The sequence below is a fragment of the Pochonia chlamydosporia genome, chromosome 5 (assembly GCF_001653235.2).
Source record: "Pochonia chlamydosporia 170 chromosome 5, whole genome shotgun sequence".
Classification (NCBI taxonomy): Eukaryota; Fungi; Ascomycota; class Sordariomycetes; order Hypocreales; family Clavicipitaceae; genus Pochonia; species Pochonia chlamydosporia.
The window spans coordinates 3,985,068-4,011,356 of record NC_035794.1 but is presented as its reverse complement, the minus strand read 5'-3'; the positions used below and the strand labels follow the sequence as shown (position 1 = coordinate 4,011,356).

The window sequence follows — 26,289 nt, the reverse complement described above, 5'->3', positions numbered from 1 at the left end:
TTATTCCCAACCATCGTACCTAGTTAATGCATCAGATAGTGTTCCCTGTCAGCAGGAAGCCTGCCTCTATGCAGTCTGCTGAAATTGGTCTCGGTGCAGCTGAACAAATCTTCAGCTAGGCACAATTGGTGGTGCTTATGGCACAATGAGGTAGGGATACGGACACTCCACCGCTCACATCAAGTCTTTAGTTGCATTTTGCTTATGTACCTGCCCAGTTAAGTTGCATGCTTACGCAGTACGCCAGGACCAACAGGACCAGAGTTCATACTTGTTGGTGGCCTCGACAACGCCTCGGGCAACCGTTGGTTAAAAGTTTCGACCTGGAAATATACGATAATTGCCTCATCGCACAGTAACTACGGACTTCTCGCTTGCGGTTAGGCCACAGCCCCCATGGGTCTCTTACTTGGCCAGCTACCCGTGGAACTCAGGCAGGCTGTGTTGGAAGAGCTTCCGTCACTTCACGACCTACATAGGGCCATTCTATCTTGCAAGTCGCTTTATGATGCCTACCAGACTTCTCGAACCCTCATTCGGCAAAGGGTCTTTCACCACCAGGTGTTTGGCCCTGAATCATTCATCACCACCGACACGAGCTCGTTCACTGGCAATGTTGACATTGCAGAGCACATTGTCGCTAGGTTAGAGAAAGTTGTGCCACAAGATGGCTTGATATTGAGGCAAGTCTTGTGGCAAAACTTGCTGTCATTTGATCAGGGAATCATCACAGGATCCATGAAACATGTGGTACGCACGTTGTCTCTAGCCCTAGCTCTTGCATACCGCCGACAAGATGGGATGTCGGAAGCACAACATACCGAAATACACGCTTTACGTCTTTTGTGCGGGGATTCGCAACTCAGTATGGATTCAAAAACGACGGACTTGGTTCTCGGCTGGCTGCATGATGTCGTTACAAATTGCTCCGGCCATCGTGGCAACCTGAACCACTTGATTCAATTATGCATGAAGATATCAAAGTTTTTACCTGTTGCAGAGCATAAAAGTCTTCATTCACTGTCCAAAGCCTTCTCGGACGCTATCCTTCGTTGCTGCAAGGACGAACCAAAGGCCGAAGGCAAGGCCATGGTTGATGATCTATGGCTGGCTCTGGAAGAGGCGCAGAGACTCAACCACCCCAGCGGAGAGTATTGCTTTCATTGCTTGGAAACGGCCAAGGCACTAGTCGAGACTACTGATTCTATATATTTGACTTCTGAAACGACAATCTCGAACTTGCAAAGGGTGTGGCGGACACTACCAATCCGAAGTCAGGCATTCGAAACATGGTCGCATCTCTTCATCGCCAGCCATGGAACCTCTACATGCGACGGAGTGTTCAAGGTATGGACAAGACTGCGGGATAGTCCGGATCCCAGTCCTGATGAGTTCGAATCGTGTGATCTAGAATGGGCCAGACAAGTGATGGTGGAACTGAGCAAGCATGATGGCCACCATGATCGAAGAATTACCTTTCAACACTCCGTTTTTAACCTTATGAGAGCAAATACTCCTAAAAAGTACGCATTCGGTCGAAATCTCGCTGACGAGTATGCAAAACGTGGTCAAATAGCTCAGGCCATCTTGATGAGAGAAGAAATTGGTCAAGGGATCGACGCAGGGTCGAACGTTTACAAATCTTGGGCAATGTCGTTGAAGAAATTGTATCAGACGGCGAAAAGAGAAGAAGATGTTGACCGAATGGATGCCTGTATTTCTCGCGCTACTCAAGCAAAAAGCCAAATGACGACAGTGGATATTTAAGAAACCTAGCATAATTCTGGGGTGGAATCTCTGTTTAGCCTGACAATCGCAAATGCAACATTACTACAAGTTTTAACAACGTCCCTTCTGTTGTCGTACTATTCTATGCTTCTATGCCATGGCATTGCATAATTAATTAACCTGTAACTGCTCACGTCACTGGCAACGCATGTGTGGGTGACTGATACAGCCAAGCTGATTTCCAACATCTCAGAAACATTTAGGCACATTCCACATATCATATTCTTAGTGATCATGATGAGGACCGCCTTCTTCTTGATCACGGTGTCTGGATAGCGCCCATTGATGAATTCTGCCAAAATCTACCAGTCTAAGCGTTAGTAATGACCCTTCAGCATTTAAGAGGCCGTGTAACCGACGGAACTTATTTTTTTGGCGCTCTCATAACCTGACTTGTGCTAAAATATTTCGACTTACTGCGGCAGGTGTGCTTCTGGCCCCAGACAGGAAATCCCCGTCCTCTAAACTCAGAGTATTGGTAGTATAACGGCGTCAGATCGCCGCTACATTGAATAGTCTGTCGTAGGTAGTCCAGGCAGTGCTCTTCAGCTCTATTAGTCCATACTATTCATAAGACTCTTCAGTAACATGTTGCCTTACCAACGTGGAGTCGATTTACTTTCTCTCCTTCTCCGTTTCTGTGATAGTAGTCGTCGTCAATCGCTCGGCGGGCCATGTTCTAGCCTTGTCAAAAGTTGCACTGTGGAAGAGAAAAACAGCAATCCTCAACTTACCACACAGTGTAGTGAGTGATAGACATCCAAACTGCCAGTGTCAGATCGTCACTCATGATTCAATGCAGTAAAACACACCTCAGCCGATACGAGTTTCCATCCGGCTCTTGGATAGTTTTCCCTTGAATCTCAGACTCTTCGGCTTCCTTGCCTTCAATGACTACTTCCAGAGCTGCGGCATCGCAAGGGTCAGTGTTGTTCGTTGAGTTTTAGCGGCGGCCTTATCGATACGCACCAGACATGAGATCCTCCCAGGCTTTGTCAATATGAGGACCTGGTTGTCCAACATATTGAGGTTTGGTCTCATCAATCTCGCGATACAATGTGCCGTTGTCATGGTACAGGAGACCACCAGTGAAGGCAACTTCTTCCAATTCGACCACGGCTCTCGAGAGCACTTGTAATGTGTAATAGTCAGTAATGTTGTCAATAGGTTTTGCATAGAATGGTTGATACGTACGAAAGTCGGTTTCAAAGCCAGACGAGTATGAGCCACTGCCCCCAAGCCTCTTTAGCTGGAAGTGTTGTTTTATTGTCACAGCAACTGTCAGTACGAGGGCTACACAGAGCAGTATGTTGCCGACCACCGCAGAAGAACATCTACGCGGTTTTCTTGGGGTCGCAGAGGGAAGAAAAGACTCTGTTTCTTCGGAGGCATAGTCGGGACGGTCGTGCATCTTCAAACCAAAGTTTGATGTCATTGTAGTCACTGATAGGTTACTCGATAGTCCCAAAGACATCAAACATTAGTTGCATACAGCCGGTTGCAGTTTTCAATGATCGATAATCGTTACCTATGCTCTCAGTAACCATCAGTCAACATCACACTCGAGGCCGGGGGGACCACCGAGTATCCCAAATGAAGCACACCAGATTTGTGAGCAAGTCAGCCCTCACCCAACACGGTTTTGGCTACATCAAAACAATGCTTGCTGAGAAACTATCGTTTCAATAAATTCGGCAACTTCCCAAATCAATGTGCTAAATAAACATCAGTCCTAGCACAAGGCATCGTCCAGCAATTCCGTGGTGTGAAACTATTCATGCTGAGAAGTCTACTGCAACTTGTCTAGGGCGTGCGTTATGCTAAAATCTTACTCTGGAATCATTCGGACACTTCTTAGTGGCTACTTTACTAGGGGATTGGCCCTTATTACATTCTGTTCCGGCCAAATGAGGAAAACATGGAATGTTTGGTCGTCATTTGGGGGCCATGTGTGGCATCGGGCACAATCTGACCAACAGCCTGAACTAATGCAATGCGGCAAGTAGGCTGTCCAACCTTCTGACATTTTAGGTTAAAGCTACCGCAGTTTTATACTCTATAATTCCAACTCACAGCCATGATGCCTCCGTCAAATCTGGCCGTGCGGCCACCCATGTGACGTGAGTTGTGCCGTTTCTAAGGGGCTCAAAATAGTTGGTTGACCTACATAAGTCCCCAAACAACTACCCAATTCAGCTCTACCCGTGGCCCCCATGATGTGTCGTGACACTCTGGTTTCCTTCAAAAGTGCCCTTGCTTATAGCCCATTCGCGCAGCTTCGAAAAGTTCCTACAGGTATGAACACTATCTTCGACGACTAGTCCAGGCAAGGAGTCAGACCACCGATATCGCAATGGCGTAATATCCCCTGCACACTCAAGTGCTTGTCGAATGTAGTCTAAGCAGTGGTTGACGTGTAGATTGCGAAATGCAGTTGGTTCTGGGTAAGGGTACTCTTCTGGCCGTAGAGCCCTGCGTACTAGGTTCTGTAGTTTGTTAGCTGCATATGCAAACACGTCCCAAGATGACGTCTATTCGACTAACCACGCAATGTAGCGAATGGTAAACGCTCAGCCTAAATTGCGCGTCAGCGGGGAACTGGACCAGAAATGATCATTTCGACTCACCCTGTTCGATACCATTGCGTGCCTGGCCAAACATAAGTTTTGTTCGCAACTCCACGAGCATCAGCTCCGGCCAAATCTATGTCCACACCTACATTCTCAAAGTCAGCAAGTACTCGGGTAGACACATGAGTCGGTTGATGCATCCTCTGTAACTTACCTCTTAGCAACTCCGTCCATGCATCCTCGACAGCACTTGACGGCTCTTCAAAATAGGGCGGGGGATTTCCAGATTTGTCAATGGACCAAGCACCAGTCTCATCGTTCAATATTAGGTTACCAGTAAAAGCTCGAGAGATTTGCTGTACCGAAGCCTTTGCGGACTCTACTAGAGTTATTATCTCGAATCGCAGCTCATAATGGAGGGAGTACAGCCAACATACCGAGATCATTGGGTGCGTCAAGGTAGTTACTGTTGCTAGCACAAAATGAAGTACTATACTTTTCAATCACGAGACTCGTGCAGACGACGAAAAGTAGAGCGGTAGAGATCATCCACGGAAAGGAAGATGAGTATCGACACCGTCGTTCAACGGCCTCGTCATCAACTCCAGCCATCTGAGCTTCCAGCCGCATGTATTTGTTCCGTGACTGGTTCATGCCTTTGGGTGAAACAGACATCGTCTTATATCGCGAATACGAAGAAAATTGTGTTCATTGAGCTCAGTAAGATAAACAGCAATTTAAGTGTGGTTTGTATCTTCTCAAGCTATATGCTCAACTATCTCCCCTTCTCTCCAGCACACCATGCTAGAAGGTCATATGAAAGCTAACTTCGAAATCGCAGGGCTACTTGCAGAGTATTATTACCTAGGTAGAATTGTCGCCACTTTGCACCGTGGTACGTCCTAGCGTAGCTACATGTTGGAAAGGACATATCCAACTTTGGTTGTGTTGCTAGGTACTAGGTAGTTGACCAACAGCATATGCATGTTAGGCTGACCGCATTCACGCTGCCAATCAATTCTATCAACTGATAGCCTAAGCCTTTGCCCGGGTTTCTTCAGCCGTAGAAGGAAGTACCCGAAACCTCAGCTTTCAGAAATACTGTTCCAAGTCCGCAGTCATCACCAACACTTTTGACTTGCCAAATTCAGAATGCCGCAGTCGGTTAAGAAGAGTAGCTGATGTCCCCTGTCAAGACACGTACGTCCATGGCCAAGAATATGCGGCATTATCCACTACTAGATCTTTCCCGAGGTTCCTTGATACCAAAACTATACCTGGTTAACTAGGCAAAGGCGCGTTTTCTATGCACGGAAGGGGTGCCTTGAAGCAAGTAGCAAACTCGCCCGGCTGCCCAGTTTCCGCAGCTGTTGCTTTGTGTTTTGTTACTGTGATCCATTTCCGCACGCCATCTGTAAAGGGCGACATATCGAATAGCTCTGAACTTAATTGTCTCGCTGGAAAGAATTTCCTGAAAGCTTTCTCTATGTAGCTGAGGAGACCAGGCTGAGCATCGCAGTTGTGCATTAGGCTCATTGACATGTCCATAATCACAGAGATGATTATCTTATTTAGAAACGATGCCATTTAAATTACCCCCTACGTCAAACAGGACGAACACCATTCACTCCTCCTCATCTAACCCAGACATATCAGGAGCCAAGGGCACGAAATCCACTGGCATTGTGATATCCTCCCACTTTGACTTTGGATCCGGCAGCTTGTGTTCGTTCTGCCATTGTAGAAGTTTCTCAAAGTCCCTACACTTGTGATTGATGTTAAAATCGGGAACTGGCTTTGGCTTTCCATCAACCCAATTGTAGGTTATAACATCAGCACTTGCCGAGCACATCAATGCTTGCACCAGGTTATGTAGGCAGTGAGTGATGTGACCCCAAGCCAATGGATTTGTATCATTGTCCTTCCCAGCGTAGTAATCGCGATACAAAGATTGTCTGATGGAATTTAGACAGTGAATTTGATGAAACACGTCTATTTCAGCCCAGTGTGCATCTTCGCCGTATCCCCAAGACTGCGGAGCCTTTACTGTTCGTCCTGGGTCCTTACCCAAGCGTTGGACCTCCTCAGAACTAATAAGAATGGCCTGAACGTCAGATATTCGGTCCCATGCATTATCAACTTCAGGGCTTGGGGGTTGTCGGTAAACTCCCATCTCATCTTCAGGAGGGTATCTTGTGTCTCGAACTTGTTGATCGCGCAGACTCAGCTCTACCTTGTTAAGTACAGGAGCTGCAACAGCAACAGTCAGTGTATCTTCATTCATGGCTCTAGGGCCTACCTACAATAGAAAGACACGGCCTTGATCTCCGCGTTTCGTGCTCTACGAAAGTTCATCGCGGCTCCGGAGGCACTGAACATGAACCCAGACACTGTCAACAATGCTCCATGAACACAGAGCATCACTTTCCACGAGGAAAGAATTGAACATCTTCTAATGACTATTAAACTTAGCCAAGTTGTTTGACAATTCCCCCATCACACTATGATGTAAGCTTACCTCTAGTGTCCCGAGAAACATTGTCTTCGGAGGCCTCAAGGGCTTCTTCCAAAGGTACATAATGCCCTCGATCTTTGACCTTTTGGTCTGAATGTTGCAACATTTTGGTAGAAGGCACCGGGCCCGGTACCGATGTTCAATAAATCCCAACGAGAAAACTCAATCAACTTGTCTGAGGTTGGAGTTTGGAAGTAACAATGCAAACTGGTTGGGAAAACTAGCTCTGATCTCCCAGTCAAGGTTTGAGCAATTGGCCATTTACTTTTCCGACCCCCCAAGACTTGACTTATAGAGGGGTGCTAATAGTAAATATGCAGGTAAGATCTGGGGCTGTCCCAATGGTGCCTTCATACAGGGGTTGCTTCTCACTGGGAAACTTTTGAAGAACTTGACAGCATGCTAAGCTCATCTTGGTCTGTCGCATGGCCATGCCCGTTGGAAACAAGCTTAGAGTTCACTTAGCTCACCACGGGTATATCCGCACCCGGTGATATCTTATTCTCGTGTCAGGGATCTACAACGTCGGCCATTGCCCCCAACTCATGGTACCTCATGTCCAAGATCAGGTAGAACAACCTTGCGGCACCACGCAGAGGTCCCTTTGAAAGTGAGCGAATTTGTTTTACCAACATCTATCTTGGACACACGATAAACATCCCTTGCAAGCACACGGGTCTCCTGAATTCCAGCGTGGAGTTTTATTTTGGATACGATGAATTACCACACATGGGTTAATCGCCTCAGCGAGCTACCAACATCTACCCGGTGTTGCTCAACATTAGCCACCAGGATGAGCAGGTCCTCCCGGTCTGACCCATAATCCAGTGTACCAATGTAAGATCTCATGAACCTAAGATTCAGCGGGAGCCACAGTCCCCTTGTCGTCGACATCTGCCTTCGTTAGACCTGCGTTTTGCGTGGCTAGCTTATGCCTACTACTCCAGTACTTACCGTCGTATGTGATGTAGTTGACCCAGCGACGGCTCTTAGTGCCCTCGGCATCCTTAGAGACTTTAGCAGGGACATCATCGACATCTATTCTAGTAAGAAAATCGGGAACGTTCAGATGGTGGATGTCAAGATTTACCATCATATGTGATGTAGTTGACCCATCGACGCTCCTTCTTGTCCTTGGCAGGAGCCTCGTCGACATCTTGATTGATTAGCTGTTGACTTGGAAAGGGATCTGATCACATGTTCGCTGAGCGTACCATCGTAGGTGATGTAGTTCACCCACTTGCGCTCCTTGGCACCTTTTGTCTCCTTTGTCTCGGGGGCTTCATCGACATCTGACTAGATTAGAAGAAAACGATGCAGTATCTGTATCACAACACTTACCATCGTAGGTGATGTAATTCACCCATCTGGGATCTTTGGTGGAAACATCTCGCTTAGGCGCATCAATGGCAGCACCAACGGCGTATCCTGCGAGGGCAGCAATCACAAGGATTTTGGCAGATGGTCTCATATTTGCGATTGAGTTGATAATAGAGTGTATTATGTGTGTGTCAAGTGCCGATAGTGGACAGCCAAGGTAACATTTGCTGAGTCCTTTGACCAAGGCGCCATCACTTCTTATAAAGAACTTCTTCTTGACCGCGGCGAACAGGCACCCAACCAGCAAGCATCTCAATAATAGTCAATTTTACGTGTCATTCCCGAAACGAAATTTCACGCCTACGCTGACCGAACGTCTCGGCGATAGGCGCTTTAGGACAAGTAGAACGGTAAGCACGCAACACATGTTCGGTTAGTATGCTTTCAAGAACTTTTGTCATAGTACTTGAGGTGTTATGTTGACAGGCCATTCTAGAACCAACAGATGTGGAATACTAGTATATGCAGGCCCTGGAAGGTCTTGATATCACGCATTCTCGGGCGTCTAGTTTATTCAAGCTTGCGTTTGCTAGACACACATCCCATGTTCTCTCCCAGTGAGGTTGCGTCAACCCAACTAACTCGACTCGGGGAAACAATGACCTAACCGCATACTCCATATGCAAAACAAGCCTCCCCGCGTCAAGAAAGGATACTAGGCCAATATATGATCATTCTCAGTGCACACTAGTGATAGGCCGTAAAGGCAATCTCCATTTCTTGACCAAGGCATATCTTGTATTGGTCAACATTCGTCACGCCATCTAATGCTGCATGACACTGTGTGTACGTCGACCTGTCCTATAATAACAGTTCAGTCACTGATTCCCCGCCGCAATTTCTTGGAGACATAGCACTACCAAATACTGTCGGTTTCGTCTCCTTACGTCATTTCACAGCTTATAAACCCATGCCATTTGTGCGGCAAACTCACATGGTGAGTAGATTTCCGTCACAGCAGTCCATTTTGTCTTCTGAACGAACCACCGAGTCAATAAGGGTAGGCACCGGTAGTTCCCATAGTTGAAGTTGCTCTTTTCACCTTTGGCAACTCCTCGGCGTAGTAACATGTGTCCGCTCTTAAAACGTTGATAGGTGATTCACTAACTCCTAAACCACAAGATCCCAGCTGTACACAATAAAACCAGTTATTCTGAGAACTCACGGGAATGTTCACACAGAATGTATGTGCAGCAAACCACATTGGGATATCTCGGAGGTCATTTCAAAGCAAGCCATAAGGGATAGCCATCCTATGGGTAATAGTGTAACACCAGAAATTCTGTATATTCGAGTTCAACTTTTTTTCTTTTCTTTTATTTTAGCTTTAACATTCCCTGATTCGTCGCAAACCATTGCACAGATCTCCAAAAAGGAGGTTATTTCCGTCATTTACCCTAGATCTTTCAAGGTGACCAGCCTCATCACACGGCAACTGCACGCGCAATGCTTCATATCACTTCTAACGCATCGTTTGAGCCGTCCATAAGTGCCACGTTTGATCGCCTATAAAGGGCGATGTCTCCATATTGCATTGGCACTTGTCTCATGACCATGCGTCTCTTCACGGATCTCCTAGCTGATGAACCTTAGGTAAGAGACCTAGAATACACACAACAGACCTACATTCTGTTTTCGGGTTGCTTCACAAGCTGCGAAGTAGAAAAGAAGCTCTGAGCTAGTGAATACCTAGCTTTCGTTAGCTTTTATCAATCTGAGGCGCAGCAGAGGCTCAGTTGAGAACGTTGCTTCACGGAGGACAGCAAACGGCAAATGCCGTTTACCAAATTGACAAAAACACGACGAGTCGTACACCGCCACGTTGGCTCTCGGCATTTCCCGTGGGCCTAGCAACGCTCTGCCGTTCGTGATGCTGAACGATTAGCCACAGCTGAAGCGTTTTTGCTTGGAGGCGTCCAAGAGCTGGAGCCACTATCGAATGCCACGACCTTGCCAGTTCCATGTGGCTCTTTGAATTGGGAGTTCTAGCCAATAGAGGCATGGGAAGAATGCTGCGTGACAGGATTATCGAGATGAGACAGTGGCACAAATAAGTCTAATAATAACTATAGCGCACACATAGGTTCGTTTGGTTGGCAAGTTTGGGTAGGGCTGATGGCAGATGCGGCTGAATGCACAGTTGGAATAGGATAACAAACCAGCCACGGTCTCGTATTGTTTGATAGAGAAAAACAAAGTTGTTGCGACGTGATTGAATGATCCTTACACATATAACTAGCCGTCGTGGCTATTCATGATATCCCTTTCTTCAGCGTCTACTCCATGCGAACGTCCACTCACATCTCTCTCAGCCATCTGCAGCACGACCTTGGAAGTACCGTGGTGTATTCTCTTCAATTAAACATAAACCTCTCGGTAACAACGTTTTCATATCTGCGACTCGATCTGTCGTTCATCTCAAATCATGGCAACTGTTAAGCAACGATGGCATCGCCTGCCACTTCTTTACTTGGCGTGCGTCCTCTTTGTCGCCATGGTAGCCGCGCAAGCTGAGGGGACTCAATCAATATCTTCGATGTCCGATTACAATGCCCTTCGACCATGCGCCAAGTCATGCTTCTGGAGGACATCCTTCAACACTAGAACCAAAGATGAGCTAGGCAGCGCTCTCAAATGTCAGCTCAAAACGACAGATTTTCAGACCATTACCGTTGCCATGAACGACTGCTTTTGCCGTGTTGACCTTCAGCCATCTGCATACCAGAGTTTGTCTCGTTGCGTAGACCGATATTGCAGCTCGAACGCCTACGATCTTTCAAGCGCAGGAAGTCTTTATAATAACTACTGTACAGCGAACGGATATATTGGAAACGGCGGAGCGAAAGCCACCGGCGCAGGGGGAAGCGAGCCGACTCGAGCACAGGGTGGGAAAAACGATCCTCCAATTCGCACTGGAGGCGGTGGCGGTAATGAGTCAAGCGGACAGAGAATGGGCCCTAGAAGTGCTGCCATTGCTATTGGACTTGTAGTTGTGGGCTTCATGACCATTGCTTAGATTCCATTACGGGAGAGTTATGATTTATGTAGACGCCATGTAACGTCGTTTGATATTAGACAGCAATGATCACAGGGAAAATATTATTTTATTTGGGGTCATACCCAATGTCACGGTAGCTTATGCTATTTCCTTTGTATCAGTGTTTCAGGTCACTCACCGTGAGACAATTTTAACAGAGCTACAACCCTCAACCCAGATGTGCCATAGTTTATTCTCAGTGCGACATGACGTTGCATAGTGATCTCCCGTAACGGCGTACAGGGCCACTTCGCTTAGCTCAGTATATCATCAACGCTTTTTAAGGAATTAAAACATCCGGGAATCTTATTGGAAGAGTAAATCTGATGTTTGCCACAGGCCGTATTCCCACACTCTCTCAATCAACAAAGCATGTACGCGGGATGTTAATGCAAGCTAGGAATCTCACACTTGCACTCCGATAGCATTTTTTTGGCAGAAAGAGGAGAATCTTTGTTGCGTTCGAAGGGAAGCTTAAATTGAGCATCCTTATTGCGATCGCCGCTCGGTGGCTGCCACGTCTGCAAGCGAAAGTGCTCATAAAATGTAGCAACTCCAAGATATGTGCTGTTCCAGGGACTTGAAGGGTTCGCCACGCCACCATCCAGCAGTACAATGACAGTCACCCTGCTTTCTTGGGATGTTCGCGCCACAGGGGCTGATCTCTGGACCCTTCAATGGCTTTTGGGTCCCAGAAATTGGTTCGGAGATGTAGCCCCAGGCCCAGATGCATATTTAACCAGACTCTTTTTGCTCTGCCGGCATTGTGGACTCAACCCTATTAGGTTAGCGAACTTGGAGTGCCACCAGCCTGATTCAATTCCTCTCCAACACCGAAGTTACATTTGGACCTCAGGATGGGCTGTTTCTCGCTTCTCCTTGAGCCAATAGCCGCAAATCAACCCAAATTAAACACAGCACACCTGCCTCGGACTCACGGCCAGATGTGATCGAATGAGACAACCCCATAGCCAAGACAAATAGTGAGTGGAGAGCTGGTGGTGGTGGCTGGCGGTGGCTGCCAACAGGATGAGGTTACCTCGGCCAAGAGGTCAACTGGTGCTTCATTCCAAATACCAGACTATCTTCCGACCAGGCTTCCGAAGCACCAAGCACGAGCTACAACAGGTCCCTACCCGACAGGTGGCTGAACAGTCGGGTAGAGCATACCTTCAAGAAGCCTGCCGTGAGTTAGTGAGACACTCAAAACTGAGGTCTTGGTGTAATCCGGCGCCCGGTAGCTCGCACATTGACGGACTCTTCACGGCAGATACTTGCTTATCTTGAGCTTAGGGATACTCCTACTCTGCGTAATTCCATAATATATCAATAGGCGATAGCAATCAGGACCTGTCCAAGCACCACTGGCAAAGAGAGCAAACTGGCGAAAATGGCATCCGCAGACCAACTACAGAATGTCCGCCCCATGTTTGAGCTGCGCAACCAGAACTACATTGTCACTGGAGGCGCTCAGGGCATCGGTTTCGCGTGTACACGCGCGATTTGCGAAATGGGCGGCAATGTAGCGGTTTTTGACGTCCAAGAAAAGCCGGTGGAGGAGTTCTCAACATTGGGTAAGACATTCGGCGTTAAGACCATCTACATACAGATGGACGTTACAAAGGAGGAGAGTATTAAAACGGCATTTGACAAAGCGCTCAATGAGTTTGGAACCATTGATGGATGTGTCCCAGCAGCAGGAATTGCCATTGACAAGCCGTTCCTTGAACAGACGTGGGATGAATTTACGAAAATTCAGGATATTAATGTGAGTAACGCATCACCAAGCGACTCCAAGTAAAGTCATTCATATGAGGCAGCTACATGACATGTGTGTACATTGCTGATTCTGACGTTGTTTTAGGTGCGAGGCACTTTCTTCGTCGCCCAGCTTACAGCCCGACAGATTAAGAAGCAAGGCACCAAAGGCAGCATGGTTCTGATTGCCTCGCAGTCCGCACACATTGCTTTACCGGGCTATCGCATGGCTGCGTACAATGCTTCCAAGGGTGCCATTTTGATGCTTTCCAAAGCGTTGGCGGTTGAGTTGGCCCCTCACGGCATCAGAGTCAACACAATTAGCCCGGGGTTTGTAGATTCTGAGATGACGCGTACGGTGAGAGAGTCCAAGAGCAGCAAGAGAGAGGGAGAGCAGATGTGGTTGGCTCCCCCTAACCAGAGGCTCAGTACACAAAATGATTTGACGGGCGCCGTTGTCTATTTGTTGAGTGACGCGGCGAGACATACAACTGCGGCGGATATTCAGATTACTGGGGGATTGCATGCTGGCACGATTGATGGGTTGATTAGCTACGAGGAATAGTAGTACTTGAACCAAGATGTTTTGTGAATACGTTCCGTTTGGCGACTGAATTGCAAACCAGAGGTGGAAGGTGTGCTATTTCAGGGCTCGGAAGAGATTGCGGCATAGCGTGGTAGGTTTCAACTACGAGCGGGATTAAGTTGTTGAAGTAGATGGCTTTCAACCGGAAAATAGGCGAGAATCTTTATTTTTCTTCACTGTTATCAGTATGTGCAAAGAAGACGCCAAATCAATCATCAGCATGCACTTGTAAATACGACAGCTCGGCATACATATATAGTGTTAGAGTTAAATCTTAATAGCAAACAGAACAGCAACCAGTCATAATTCATCTGTGGATATATAAAACAATTCAAGCTTCCTGCGCTTCAACCCACTCATCAATCAGACCCTTATAATCACGCGGTTTATACGGCTCAGTCATCTCCATCAACTCCGTCTTCTTCCGATGAGTCTTCAACCCCAAATCATTCAACAGCAAGTCCACATACGGAACAGAATCGAACGCAAAATCAGGCAGCTCAGCGCCGTAGCCACAGGGGTATCGCCACTTGCCAAATTGCGTGTGCAGCATCACCTCCTGCGTCACCTCGGCCTGGTCCTTCGGCTCACGGTGTAGCTTGCCGTCGAAGAAGGCCGATATCCACAATGCCTGAGCGTTGGCAAACATAGTGGTGCTGACGGTTGAAACCATGCCCGCGTATGCGATGTTGCAGTTGGAGACGTGGTCTACTGGCACTATGAAACGGTAGTTGCGGAATGGCTCAGTCTTCTTAGGAGTGCTTCGTAGGGTGGGTTGGTCTCTGAGAATGGGAAACGAGGACAGAATGGAGTTATCAGCTGCAGTTGTAAGAGCTTCTTTCTTTTCTTCTGGGAGGTTGGCGATGGATGACTGTGGTTGAAAGTTGATGAACTTGATGCTGGATTCCTTCTTCCAGCCGGTAGCACAGACGACTACGTCCACATCCGTCAAGACGTTGCCGTCTGAGAGGTGGACACTTCTGCCTCCTACCTCGGAGATGTCGGCGATGTGTACTTTAATCTTGCCCTCCTTGACGAGGTCAAAGAAGTTAGTCGGGTAGTTGTGGATGCCAACGCCGCTTCCTGTCCACAGGACACTTTGCCACGGTTTTAGCTTAAATACTTCTGGATGGTTATTGTACCCGTTTAGACCGATTACATCAGCACTCAAAACTTTCCAGAAGATCTGTGTAAGGAACCGGCCGATGGCTGTTCCATGCAAGAATCCTCGCGCAATAGAAAAGCCGTCTTCCCCGCCCCAAGGACATGGACTGAACCACGAAAGCAGTCGGGTGTTGAGTAGCTCTTCCGTGACTCTCTTGAACGGCGTCACGTACGGTGGGCAAAGCCACACAGGACCTTGTCCTGTTGGACGAATGATGAGGTCAACGTGTGCATTCCCACCGTCCGTGGCAAAGGCGTATGCGCAGTCGAGCGCAGATTTGCCTCCGCCGATAACCACAGCCTTCTTGGCAGATTTGACTGTATCACTTCTGTCGCAGAATTCCTTCGCATGGAAAAAAGTAGACTTGAATGTGTCTTGTCCTGGGTATTGAGGAATGTTCGGCTGAGATGTCAACCCCGATGCAATGATGACTTTTTTGGCATGGAGTATTTCTGGGGTAGCGCCAGGGTCGGTGTTAGACTTGGATGGTGATGTGTGTATGCTCCATGTCTTTTGAGTTGTCGCCTCGAGTGCATCTACTCGCGTATTGAACCTCGTCCTCTCAAATACTCCAAACTTCTTGGCAAAATCTGTCAGGTAGCGATGTAGCACAGCCGCAGGAACATGCTGCCCGGCCTTGACACCGTACACTTCTTCTAACATGGGGAAATCTGGGTACTCATACGAGCCATACAGATTGTTCGACTTCAAGCCTGGGTAGAGTCTGTCTTTCGACCATGTTCCTCCACAACTGGAATCTGCTTCTAGAACAACAACATTTTCTTTTGGATGCAGCTCAATGTATGTCCTTGCGGCGGCGAGGCCATACCAACCTGTTGCGAGTCAGTGCATGAGTTCAGGCCTATGGTGTCTCCGCTGGACGTACCTGCTCCTATTACAACGAGATCATAATCTTGCTTTACAAACATGACGTCCAAAACACTGCAACCTGTAGCTGATGATTGACGCGATACTCCACATGAAGCTGTGGGTGGACATGAGATCCAAAGCTTCTTATACCTGGCCTTGGCTTGAACAGCCAGCATTTGTGTATGTCACTGTTCAGCCATCTTCTGTCGGGTATTGCACATGGTAGCTGTATTGAGGGACATCACCTTTTCCCCAAGGAATGGCCGTAGCCGATGGCGTGTTAGGCCAACCAGACTCGGAGGCGTACATCCCCGGGGCAATGGTGGCATTTCGTGTGTCTGAGTTCGGAAGCAAACTACTGCCGATAGTGTCTGGGAATTTCGGGGACGTAGATGAGCTGGATAGCACACCGTTTTAATACATGGCGTATCCAGTTTGGAGTTCTGGACCCTTGGTTTGCCTCGCGTAAATGGTGGCGTGCGGCGATTCTGGGGGTAAACGTGGGGGAATTGGGCAGGCAGACAATTGCTTCAAATGAAGCCACTGGAATAAAGCATGGCTATTTGGGGGTGAATTCATTAAGCGATATCGGTGTAGATTGATCACAAAAAGTGAGGGACGGCGGCGGGAAGTGACATTACAACATCCGTACAACTTGATCGGTATGGCGATGATGAATGGACAAGGAACAACTTTCATCATTCAATGCTGCTCTAAAATTCCCGTATCTTGCCTCCAAACAACTCATTCGATTCTACCGAGTTCTTATCCCGCATCTTCTCGACAGTTTCCAGTCCAAGCACGGGAACCTTGTACTCAAACTTCTTGCCTGGTGCTGGCGTCCTTCCATCGGGGAGAGCGTACGGAAACGGTAGATACTCCGGCAGCAGACCAAGCTGTCTGAGTGCTGTACCTTGGTCCCAAGAGATATGTTCATGGTATAACCTGTCTCCACGGATGTTTACGACCGCGGTGAACGGAATCTCGAGCTTGCGATTAGTGGGCGGAACGCCGGGAAGCCTACGCAACCTAGTTAGAATCATGGATTTTCGGCAGAAATGAAGGGTTACCCACAGCCAGTCGACTTCCTGATCGTGCGTCGTCTTGAATATGAACTCGTCAATAACGCGGTCAATGCCCACCGTACGGCTGATCAGCTCCAAATCAGTATCAGCGGAGTTATTAAAGATGAAGTTGTCTCGGTAAAAGGTCGTCAGACGTTCGCGGCCAATACCACCAGTCAACTAGTGATGTGTCAGTAACACAATCTGTAAACTTCTTAACTCGTTCAGTGATTCGCATTGACTTACTGTCGGAACATGATTGACATATGGCTCAGCGACCATGGTGCTCATCGTATGCTCCACTGATCGATCCGCAAACTCGTAGTATGTGTGCTCGTCCCAGATCGTTTCCAGATCAAAATACGGCCCGTCCATCAGCGGTTTCAGAAACTTGAGATTCCGTGTGTGCGAGAGAGACTCTGAGTTGTAATGAAAGTCTGGTTGGAACGGCACCGCAAACTCTGGTGCGACCGAAGAATAGTGGTACACTGTTAGAGCGTCTGATCTTTTCGAGGGTCCAGACGCTTTGCCTGCGATGTGTTGCAGAACTGGGATTGATGGTGTCGCCAGTTCGTCTTTGAAGCCGCTGTGGCTGTAAACAACTGCGCCGACAATTTGCTCGAATTGATGTAGTACTGGCACTACGCGATTCCATACCTCTGGCTTGTACGCTGCGCACTTTGTTAGAGATTGCTCAATGGAAAAGAAAACCACTGGTACGAAGAACATAGAGACATCCTTACCGACAAGTCCGACTTTGGAGGAATTGCACTTGTCGTGAGCTGCAATCGCCTTGATGGCAACGGCAATAGCCTTCCCACAATCTCGTTCCAAAGCCGACTGTTGGACCTCAACGACAACGTATCCTTCCTCCGCCCATTTCATGATTGGTGAAGGGACGCCATTCGTAATTGTCAATTGATCCGCATAGTCCAGGGTAAGGAGGATAATACCAGGCCCATCACCACGTCTGGACAATGGATTGAGAATATGAATGCCGCTGTCCAACTCTGCTAACTTTGGTGATGGCAGCGGAGGGGGAGGTTTAGAAATATCGTTGAACATGATTGACTTGTAAGCGAAGGCCAGTGCTCTCTGAGGCTCAAATTGGGGACTTTCGGGTGGCTTTCGGAATGCAAGTAATATATCTAAATGTTGTAGTTACATTTGTTCATGTCATGCGATCGAGTTAACTGTCGTCGATGGTAAATTTACATAGGGCTTTAGTGTACTGTATGTACTCCGAAACCGCTAGGTCATGAAAGACAAGCAACCACAACTCCGACACCACGTCTCCAGCCGCACCGTGTAAAATTCTTGGCGGATACGGTTTTTTGTGTGTGGCGGCTAAGGCAAGGGATCACTGGACTGGAAGCTAGCGACACCCAAACCCATCATGTGGCTTGGTACGGAGAATTTAGCATGAATGGGGGTGGGGAGGAAGTCGGCTAAAGAGAGACGGGACTCGCGGGATGTGGTTTATGAAATGTAAGTCCGATTCCTCGTCATGTACCACTGAATTCAGGTACCCAAGTCTGAACTATGTGATAGGAATTGTAAACCAGACAGTTTCATCTTGGCGTTTGGCGGCAACCTTTGGTGGTTGTGGGTTATGCAAGCTGAAACCGAATTGGGACACAAATCGGATCTTCACTAAAAACCGGACGGTTTAAGCATGACGTCTCTCAATTTACCACTATCTGATCTAGATTACTATCGTTACAATTTCTCGTGAGAGTCTTCCAACACTGTTGGTCTATCGAAACAAAAACCCCCCCGACATGAAGCTTACAATACAGGTGTTGAGACCGATCCAAACCACAAATCCGTAGTAACAGAGAGCTGACCGACTCAGCCATTTTGTTCACTTAGGAATTGTACACCCCTTTGCGCTGGTCACTCTTGGGTCTTGAGACTTGAGTTGTAACCTGCGACAGGTCCGCCCGCTTAACTGGAGGGAGCGGGCTCCCGTGAATCCAGACATATCTGAGGTCTGGCTTGGGTCTGGCAGAACTTGAGAGTCCCCAGGCATAATTCGTTGTTTGCCTTGCAACTACCTGGAGGGGCGGGTTCTGTGAACCCGATCTTTCTCGGAAAAGGGGCCGGTTCTCGTGAATCCAGACATAACTGGGCATTTGGTTTGGACATGCAGAACACGAGAGTCCCCAGGCATATTTCGTTGTTTTCCTTGCAACTACCTGGAGGGGCGGGTTCCCGGAACCTAATCTTCCTCGACGAAGGAGGCGCTGCTGGCTCGGTTTGGCGATCTGATTGCTGTGCCCCCTGCCCAGTTCCAGCAAAGGTCCCATCAAGGTTGAGAATATCACCGTTTTCTGCAATGCAGTATGTCCCCTTTCCTCCAGGTCCAGCAAATACCTTCCCTCGAACACACCCGCCGTTATCGTTAGCATCGGGGAATTGTATTCCCTGAGGGCGAGCAGCGACTAGGCCAAAAAAGACAGATATGATGGCAGCCTGGGCCTTCATTTTTGTTGAAGAAATGAAGGAGTGGTAATACAAAGTGTTTGTGTGGGCTTTAGCAAAATGTAAACTAGTTTCAGTTGGAAGAAGTTGATGTTGTGTATGCAGATAGAGATTTCGTCTCCAGGATAGCTTTGGAGACGACTTAGCAGCGGACTTGTTGCTTGAATTGAGGTCTGGTGCTATTTGAGAGGAAACGAGCTCTTTATATAAAGCTATTTACAATTTGTATTCGATATCTTCGACTCCGCGTTGTCATAGTCTCGTTGTCACAGAGAGTCGCAGCAGCCATTACCATTTTCCTTGTTGGCACGTTATCCTTTCCCATTGACAATACCATATCGGCATGGCAATGTATGGGATGGTTCCGCCTCTTACACGTCTTGTCAAGAAGATGTCAAGCGATTTCGACTCGGTCATGTCTCCACGCTTGGCAATTAGCTACCAGACTCGGCAATTTACTTGGCAATTACCAGCGTACCTTTATGCATTGAGTCACGGGAGGTATTCTGAAACCTGATTGATTATCTTTATTTAGATCACATTTATGCAGTATGCTTCTATTCTGTTAGCAATATGGCAGCAAGTTTCGCCTTTTAGTACCTCGCATAGTGCTGCGCCATTTGGCATATACCAATTATAATAGACGCATTGTGGGAAAATAGGCGGTTTTCCAAGGCTACCAGGCACACATTGTAGTAAACGGTGGCGTGGAGACAGCCTGGACTAGATTTAACTTGATCGACCTTGACACCAATCTCCGTCTCCAACTCCGACGCCAAGGCCACGGCTGATTCGGCATCCATGCCTGCGCATCATCACAGATGGATTTATTTTGAGCCCTTCTCCTCAAGGACAAGACGCATCAATGCACCTTAGTCGACTAATAACAAGCCAGTCCCGTCGACTTGGGTGTGTTCATCAATTGCGACCGCGATCATGGCAACAATCACTCGCGCATTTCGCGCGCCGAGACAAACAACTTCATCAACATACCGACGCTTCCTTTCGACGAGCACACAGCTCTGTCAACATCAACCCGAGCGCCAATGGCCCAATCACAGCCAAAAATGAATTATTTGATCTATCAATCAATGTCTCTCGAACCCCAATGAATGGAAATGTGAACATGCAGTTTACCCAGTTCGATTCATTCGCCGCCGCCGCCCTCAAAAAGAATCTAACCAAGGTCAACATCGCACACGAATATGGCCTGAGTGCTCGGGACTTGCGCATCATAGACCTTCCGTCAAATGGATTTCCGCATATTCTCATCAGAGAAAATACACTGCTCATTCACATGTTTGACCTGCGGCTCTTGGTGCAAGCGGACAAGGTGGTGCTCTTTGAGGTCAACGGCATTGAAGACAACATCACCTGTCGCGTGTTTACTCACGATCTCGAGACCAAGCTACACAAAGCGCATGCTTTAGATAAAAAAGTAAACGATTCATTTGAGCTGCGCGCCCTGGACATTGCCCTCGCATCTGTGGCAGCCACGCTAGAAGCGGAATACCTACTCGTAAAGCAGGATGTTTCCAAGGCGTTAAAGAGTCTGGATCAACAAATGTCGGATAAAGAAGGCGCGCTTGTCTATTCGGCACTTCGTGGACTCTTGGACATCTCTCGGAAACTCGCACGCATCGAACAACGGGCTCGCTTGGTACGCAATGCCATCCAAGAGGTCCTCAATGATGACGCGGACATGGCGCAGATGTATCTCACTGACAAGCTGCGAGGGAAGCGACACTTGGTCCACGAGCACCAGGAAGTGGAATACTTGCTGGAGGCGTACTTCAAGGCGAATGATGCCATTGCGCAGGAAGCAGCCAGCTTGGTGGAGAATATTCAGCGGACAGAGGAAACCATCAAGTCGATTCTGGACGTTCGACGAAACCAAATCATGATGTTGGAGGCCAAGGTCGAAATTGCCATGCTGAGCTTAGCATCAGCAACGCTCGTGGCAGGCTGGTACGGCATGAATGTCATCAGTTACTTTGAGCACAGTCCCTGGGCGTTTGGGGTCCTTGTTTCGGGTTCTTTGGTGGGCAGCGCGCTGATCTGGAGGTTTGTCATTCGTCGCTTGAGGCTTATTCAAAGGCGTACGACTAGAAAGGAATAAGTTTGCCATAGGAGTACTTTATCTCTGGGACCTGAAGTTTGGGGTGGAGTTGGGAATGAGTTGGGGTCGGTAAACCGTGAACAGTGAGCCATTTGAGGAAACTACCGAACAATGTTTTTAGCAACTTGAGCTAGCTGGAAATGGGTCACTTGCATCTTGACTTGATAAAACACCCGGAGCATTTTAACGTAATACGAAAGGTAGAGCTTGTTGGCATTAGTCACCGTCAGCATATCCCACCGGCCAACGTCATTTGAGTGCCAAGTCCTGCAGTTCCTGTTCCACGGCATAGCAAACACTCTTTCTCTCTAATAATTATCAAATGTTTGGCAAACTAGGCACCTTATACCAAGATTTTATGGCGGAACAGCAGGGTAACGAGTTGTCGTAGGCAGTTATGCTCGGGAGTTATGGTCAAAGTCGCGCTTGTCGTCTTCAGATTGGCGCCGCAAGTTGCGATTCATCCAATGTTGCTTTCAATATGCTGTCTTAGCCATCTTCAGCTGGCAGCCCCTCTTATATCGCAACTGTACGCCCTTTGCATATGCTCGTCGAGTCTTATTCGGCACCCTTGCAGGATCATCGGTCAATTACAAATGATTAGCATTTGTCATCAAACTGTTGGCCGAATTCTCTCAAAGAAATGTGACACAACCCATGAGACAGGCAGTAGCTCTATATGAGAACGGGTTTCTCCATGAATAATCCCCAAGCAACCCAATACCCTTCGATTAGCGCAGCTTCGGTATCGACCATCTCCATCGAGTTCACCCAGCTCATATCCGTCCGAAATGAGCGTCCCCAGCATCACCCTTTACAGGGCCAATGGAGCATGCTCCTTCGTCCCCCACGCAGTTCTTAAAGAACTAGCAATCTCTTTTCAAGATGTTGTAATGAAATGGGGCGCAAATGGATTAGAGGCAGCCGACGGTAGCGTCACAAGCGAAGAATACCGCAAAATTCATCACTTTGGCTATGTCCCAGCCTTGCGAGTCAATGACACCATCATCACAGAAATGCCAGCCATTCTCACATACATCTCATCGCTAGCTCCAGACCGAAAGCTACTAGGACAAAACGACCTGGAGCGTGCCAAAGCCGCCGAATGGATGGCCTTTCTTTCAGGTTCTCTTCACGGAATGGGCTACGGCAGGGTCTTTCGCCCAGGACGATTCTCAGACGATGAGGCTCAATTTCCCACTATCAAACAGCAGGGAAAGCAATTCGTTGCAGACTGCTACAAGAGAATCGATGGACTCTTGCAAGGCAAGACTTTTGCGGTTGGTGAGCAAGATACCGTTGTTGACTTTAACTTGGTCATCTTTTGGTACTGGGGTTTGGGAAATGGCTTCTCTATGCGTGAGGATTATCCCAACTATGGCGAGTTGGTGAGACGGATGGAGACTAAGGAGTCGGTTCGAGAGGTGGCCAAGCTGGAAGGCAAGAAGCTGTCGTTTGAATCGCAACTGTGATTGGCGACTTGAATTAACACATCACATGTTCTTAGACGCTGCGAACAGTATATGCCCCAGGGAATGAATGTTGCATGATTTAAGCTTAAAGCACCAGTTCCTTCACACTCTTCAGTCCAGGATCTACTCGGCTTTCTTTGTCAGTCTTCGCTGCTCGAGCATATGCTGTGCAGCTCGGGCTAGCACCGCATCGTGGTTCACCACGGGACGAAACCCCAATCGCTTCCTAGCCTTCTCGATGCTGTATGTATGTGAGTATATACAGTATTCCAGTGACGTTCTTCGCAACGCCATGGGCGGCTTCACAGTATCAAGAGTGAACAGCCAAAGTACCCACTCCATAATGAAAACAACCGCACTCATAACCCAAGCAGGAAGAATAGTCACATTCTTCAAAGCGTCACTTCCCCTCGACACTCCCCAGATCACTCGTACATGATGCCAAAACGGAACAGGCGCGCCGTCAGAAATGTTGAATGCCTCGCCAGCCACTCTCATGTCTTCATTCGTAGGTTGAGGATCATTCAAGAGTGCCTTTGCAACCAGGACATGTCCCAATGCAGAGTTTTCAGCCGACATGACTTCCATCACATTCTTCCCGCTACCAACCTGTATGAGCGGCTTGGTCCCCTCGCATGCATCAAGAATCTCTACCAGCCCTTGCGATTGTCTCTCCCCGTAGGCATGGCCTAGACGTAACGTAGCCGTGCGAAGCTGGGCACAATTGGCGGCGCGGACAAGGTGATCGCCAATGGCTTTGGTCCGATTATACTCATTTGACTTATCGGAGGGGGGCCATAATGGATGGTCCTCAGACACGTTTTCATGCGGCGGATTGGCATAAGCGTCTATTGTAGAAGTGTACACGAGAGCTTTCACTGAAGGGCTCTTCGTCGCCAGGTCAATGATGATGTTGGTTCCTTGGACATTGGTCCTCATGAACTCGCCAAGTCGGCTACCAGGGAGGGAAGCGACGGGTGAAGCTGCATGAAAGATAACCGAGGGTTGAATCCGATCTAGCAATGATCTTAAGGCGTCTGTATCAGTGATATCGCCACGAACATATGTCGCGCCGTCGTGAAGATTGACGCATACATTGCGATCATAAACAAAGACGCCATCGTAGTCTCCACATCGAAGCAATTTCTCCACAAGATGGAATCCCAGGAATCCGCATCCTCCCACCACAAGACAAGTGCCCAGGTGGGTGTTGGCCGATGCACTTTGAGGGCTCATTTTGCGATGGCTGCGTTGAGAGTTTGGCGTTTGGTCGATCCAAGATGCCACTTTACCGATTCAAAACAAGAAGTCTCTCTGTCACGTGGCGCGTCAGTCAGCTTGCCCTTGGCTTGTGCGGTGATGTGACTTGACGCGGCGATGGTGTTCCAACTTGGGTTAATGCGCCGGTAGTCAACTTGACCGCATCTTTACATGTCAAGTGTAACTGGGTATACGATTGAGTTGACCATTCCTCGATTCTGGTGCTGTAAGTGAAGTGTATCTCAATGACTCGGTTTGTACATGCTTGAGTCTGCAACTAAAACCCTCAGCTTGATATCGTTGTGTAATCTCACGCCCGGCCTTCTTAGTGGCAGCAGCGTATGGTTGTTGAGAAAAGAGACAAAAGAGAACCATTTTCCGCCGCCCAACTCTTGTTGCCCATCCATGTCGAGAATATCCCTGTTTCCCCCAGCCACCAGTACACACAGGCCGGATGTCACACGAGACGATGCGAAGATGAACTGCACTTACAACACACAAATGTCATGAAGCCACAATCAGTATTGGTGAAATTATTTCAAGTCCGCCCGTCTTTGAAAACCTAGCTACATCGAACCCATGTACCATACATTGCACACTTGCCAGCTTTCTTACACTATAGTCCTATTAATACTAAACCCCCATAGCACAACCCATATACTTACTGGATTATCGTACGCACACATATACTCTATCCCCTGCTTGTACTTCTTCTCTGTATCTGGAATATAGCATGCCCCACCAGAAGAAGTTGGCACGCAGCGCTGAATAAGGTCGAGGAAGCTAACATTAGAGAAGAAAGCAGTGATAGACTGAATGCGTCTCAACATACCCCGTGCATGCCTTTCAACGCTCTCGGCACAGTACCAGCTGACGTAAGGCCAGAAAGGAGTACTATAGTAGCATAAACAGTTGAGAGTTGCATTCTGACTCCAAGTGGAGTATTAGGCTCTGAATATCGTTTGAAAAAGCCCGAAATGATTGGAGCCCGAGATAGTAGACTAGGCCACAGGCAACTATATATACCTACCCGGGGCATAATTTATCACGGACCAGACGAGCCCTGAAAACTGTCATCTCCCTTCGTGGCAGTGCTATTCATGTTATGCAGTAAAATGCACGGACTTGAGATATTTGACTGACATGTATTGTTCACTTTGGGGTAATGCAGTCAAGTCCGTACCAAGCTATGACCTGCAGCTAGTCCGCTACCCAGGCATGACTTACGACACCGATATTCCTCAGACGAGTGCTCAAGAGACCAACTGTGTACTTCATCTCCAAGCACCTCTGTGACTCTACTCGGCCTGGACTCTCCTTGTAGGCATGACTCGACGTGTGCTCTTAGCGCATCCATGTGTCTTGCTCTGGCTGTTGCTTCATGTGCCGCTTGATCCAGTAGTGTATGTCCTCAACGGCTCATGAATCCTCAGTCACACACATCCAGTCCATCAGATATTACACTTAGAACGAATTTCTATTCAATAACTAGAGGCAAAATAGCAACCTGGAAGCTGTGGCCCAATCCTCACTCTCCCAACCGCCAAATATCAGACACAACTACATATACAGCGTTTATGTGTGTGAGCATATGTTTCTACCAGACGGCGCTCTGAGACAACATCGAGCATTCCATGTGAGGTCCACGTTCTTGGACCGTCTTGTTCTAGCCGACGCACGTTGTTACACATGATTGGTTAGCAATTTGGCAAATTGAAGAAATCACGCCATATCATCAACAGTTCGAGTTTCAGGGGCAAGCAAAACCAATCCAAGGGTAAAATGCGTGGTATCACCAAATGTCCCCAGTCGTGTAACATACAGGCTGCTTCAGGAAGTTGCAATGCCACCAGATGAGACATGATAAATAACTATCGTGGGGATGTGCCAGGGCGCCACGCGCCACAGTGACATACGATACAGAAATGAAAGACATACAGAGAAGATTGGTCTTGTCGTGCAACGGTGATGAGGCTAATATCTCAGACAGTGTGTGAGAGTGTGCAGCTGGACTTGGTTGTCAACATCATCATGCTTTGGTGCTAGAGAATTTTGTAAATCTCGACTTGTTGCAGAGTCCCGTCTGGTAGGAGATGAGTATATCGAACGCTACCAGCAACAACCGCTACTAAAGTACAGGTATAATGTGAGCTGAGGACTCAAACATGGGGCGGCAAATTAGACAGATATACGTGGATTGAATGTTTTTGTTTGCTTGACC

General features: G+C 47.9%; 12 protein-coding genes across 12 annotated transcripts; 5 read left to right on the top strand and 7 right to left on the bottom strand.

Moving 5' to 3' along the window:
• Positions 1–396: 396 nt before the first annotated feature.
• On the top strand, positions 397–1,767 carry VFPPC_06510 (hypothetical protein; the record flags this gene model as incomplete). The annotated part of the gene is made up of 1 exon (XM_018285531.1): positions 397–1,767. The coding sequence occupies one exon, from the start codon at positions 397–399 to the stop codon at positions 1,765–1,767; it is 1,371 nt and encodes a 456-aa protein (XP_018142728.1).
• Positions 1,768–2,013: 246 nt separating this feature from the next.
• On the bottom strand, positions 2,014–3,223 carry VFPPC_14065 (hypothetical protein; the record flags this gene model as incomplete). The annotated part of the gene is made up of 7 exons (XM_018291836.1): positions 2,014–2,090; positions 2,206–2,331; positions 2,389–2,467; positions 2,523–2,553; positions 2,601–2,694; positions 2,758–2,919; positions 2,983–3,223. The coding sequence occupies 7 exons, from the start codon at positions 3,221–3,223 to the stop codon at positions 2,014–2,016; spliced, it is 810 nt and encodes a 269-aa protein (XP_018142727.1).
• Positions 3,224–3,986: 763 nt separating this feature from the next.
• Positions 3,987–5,033, bottom strand: VFPPC_06509 (hypothetical protein; the record flags this gene model as incomplete). Its single annotated transcript, XM_018285530.1, has 5 exons — positions 3,987–4,274; positions 4,333–4,363; positions 4,416–4,503; positions 4,573–4,737; positions 4,796–5,033. The coding sequence occupies 5 exons, from the start codon at positions 5,031–5,033 to the stop codon at positions 3,987–3,989; spliced, it is 810 nt and encodes a 269-aa protein (XP_018142726.1).
• Positions 5,034–5,982: 949 nt separating this feature from the next.
• Positions 5,983–6,979, bottom strand: VFPPC_06508 (hypothetical protein; the record flags this gene model as incomplete). The annotated part of the gene is made up of 3 exons (XM_018285529.1): positions 5,983–6,608; positions 6,662–6,817; positions 6,877–6,979. The coding sequence occupies 3 exons, from the start codon at positions 6,977–6,979 to the stop codon at positions 5,983–5,985; spliced, it is 885 nt and encodes a 294-aa protein (XP_018142725.1).
• Positions 6,980–7,726: 747 nt separating this feature from the next.
• Positions 7,727–8,344, bottom strand: VFPPC_14064 (hypothetical protein; the record flags this gene model as incomplete). Its single annotated transcript, XM_018291835.1, has 5 exons — positions 7,727–7,767; positions 7,828–7,911; positions 7,964–8,029; positions 8,088–8,165; positions 8,215–8,344. The coding sequence occupies 5 exons, from the start codon at positions 8,342–8,344 to the stop codon at positions 7,727–7,729; spliced, it is 399 nt and encodes a 132-aa protein (XP_018142724.1).
• A 2,334-nt stretch (positions 8,345–10,678) lies between these two features.
• On the top strand, positions 10,679–11,269 carry VFPPC_06507 (hypothetical protein; the record flags this gene model as incomplete). The annotated part of the gene is made up of 1 exon (XM_018285528.1): positions 10,679–11,269. The coding sequence occupies one exon, from the start codon at positions 10,679–10,681 to the stop codon at positions 11,267–11,269; it is 591 nt and encodes a 196-aa protein (XP_018142723.1).
• Positions 11,270–12,680: 1,411 nt separating this feature from the next.
• Positions 12,681–13,613, top strand: VFPPC_06506 (NAD(P)-binding domain-containing protein; the record flags this gene model as incomplete). Its single annotated transcript, XM_018285527.1, has 2 exons — positions 12,681–13,058; positions 13,155–13,613. 2 exons carry the CDS (start codon positions 12,681–12,683, stop codon positions 13,611–13,613), a joined length of 837 nt encoding a protein of 278 aa, XP_018142722.1.
• A 352-nt stretch (positions 13,614–13,965) lies between these two features.
• On the bottom strand, positions 13,966–15,728 carry VFPPC_06505 (dimethylaniline monooxygenase; the record flags this gene model as incomplete). Its single annotated transcript, XM_018285526.1, has 2 exons — positions 13,966–15,632; positions 15,686–15,728. The coding sequence occupies 2 exons, from the start codon at positions 15,726–15,728 to the stop codon at positions 13,966–13,968; spliced, it is 1,710 nt and encodes a 569-aa protein (XP_018142721.1).
• A 654-nt stretch (positions 15,729–16,382) lies between these two features.
• Positions 16,383–17,798, bottom strand: VFPPC_06504 (lea domain-containing protein; the record flags this gene model as incomplete). The annotated part of the gene is made up of 3 exons (XM_022428517.1): positions 16,383–16,689; positions 16,744–16,913; positions 16,980–17,798. 3 exons carry the CDS (start codon positions 17,796–17,798, stop codon positions 16,383–16,385), a joined length of 1,296 nt encoding a protein of 431 aa, XP_022284335.1.
• A 2,527-nt stretch (positions 17,799–20,325) lies between these two features.
• Positions 20,326–21,336, top strand: VFPPC_14063 (RNA splicing protein mrs2; the record flags this gene model as incomplete). Its single annotated transcript, XM_018291834.1, has 1 exon — positions 20,326–21,336. One exon carries the CDS (start codon positions 20,326–20,328, stop codon positions 21,334–21,336), a length of 1,011 nt encoding a protein of 336 aa, XP_018142719.1.
• Positions 21,337–22,127: 791 nt separating this feature from the next.
• On the top strand, positions 22,128–22,808 carry VFPPC_14062 (glutathione s-transferase; the record flags this gene model as incomplete). Its single annotated transcript, XM_018291833.1, has 1 exon — positions 22,128–22,808. One exon carries the CDS (start codon positions 22,128–22,130, stop codon positions 22,806–22,808), a length of 681 nt encoding a protein of 226 aa, XP_018142718.1.
• Positions 22,809–22,931: 123 nt separating this feature from the next.
• Positions 22,932–24,044, bottom strand: VFPPC_06503 (C-3 sterol dehydrogenase/C-4 decarboxylase; the record flags this gene model as incomplete). Its single annotated transcript, XM_018285524.1, has 1 exon — positions 22,932–24,044. The coding sequence occupies one exon, from the start codon at positions 24,042–24,044 to the stop codon at positions 22,932–22,934; it is 1,113 nt and encodes a 370-aa protein (XP_018142717.1).
• Between the last annotated feature and the right edge of the window lie 2,245 nt (positions 24,045–26,289).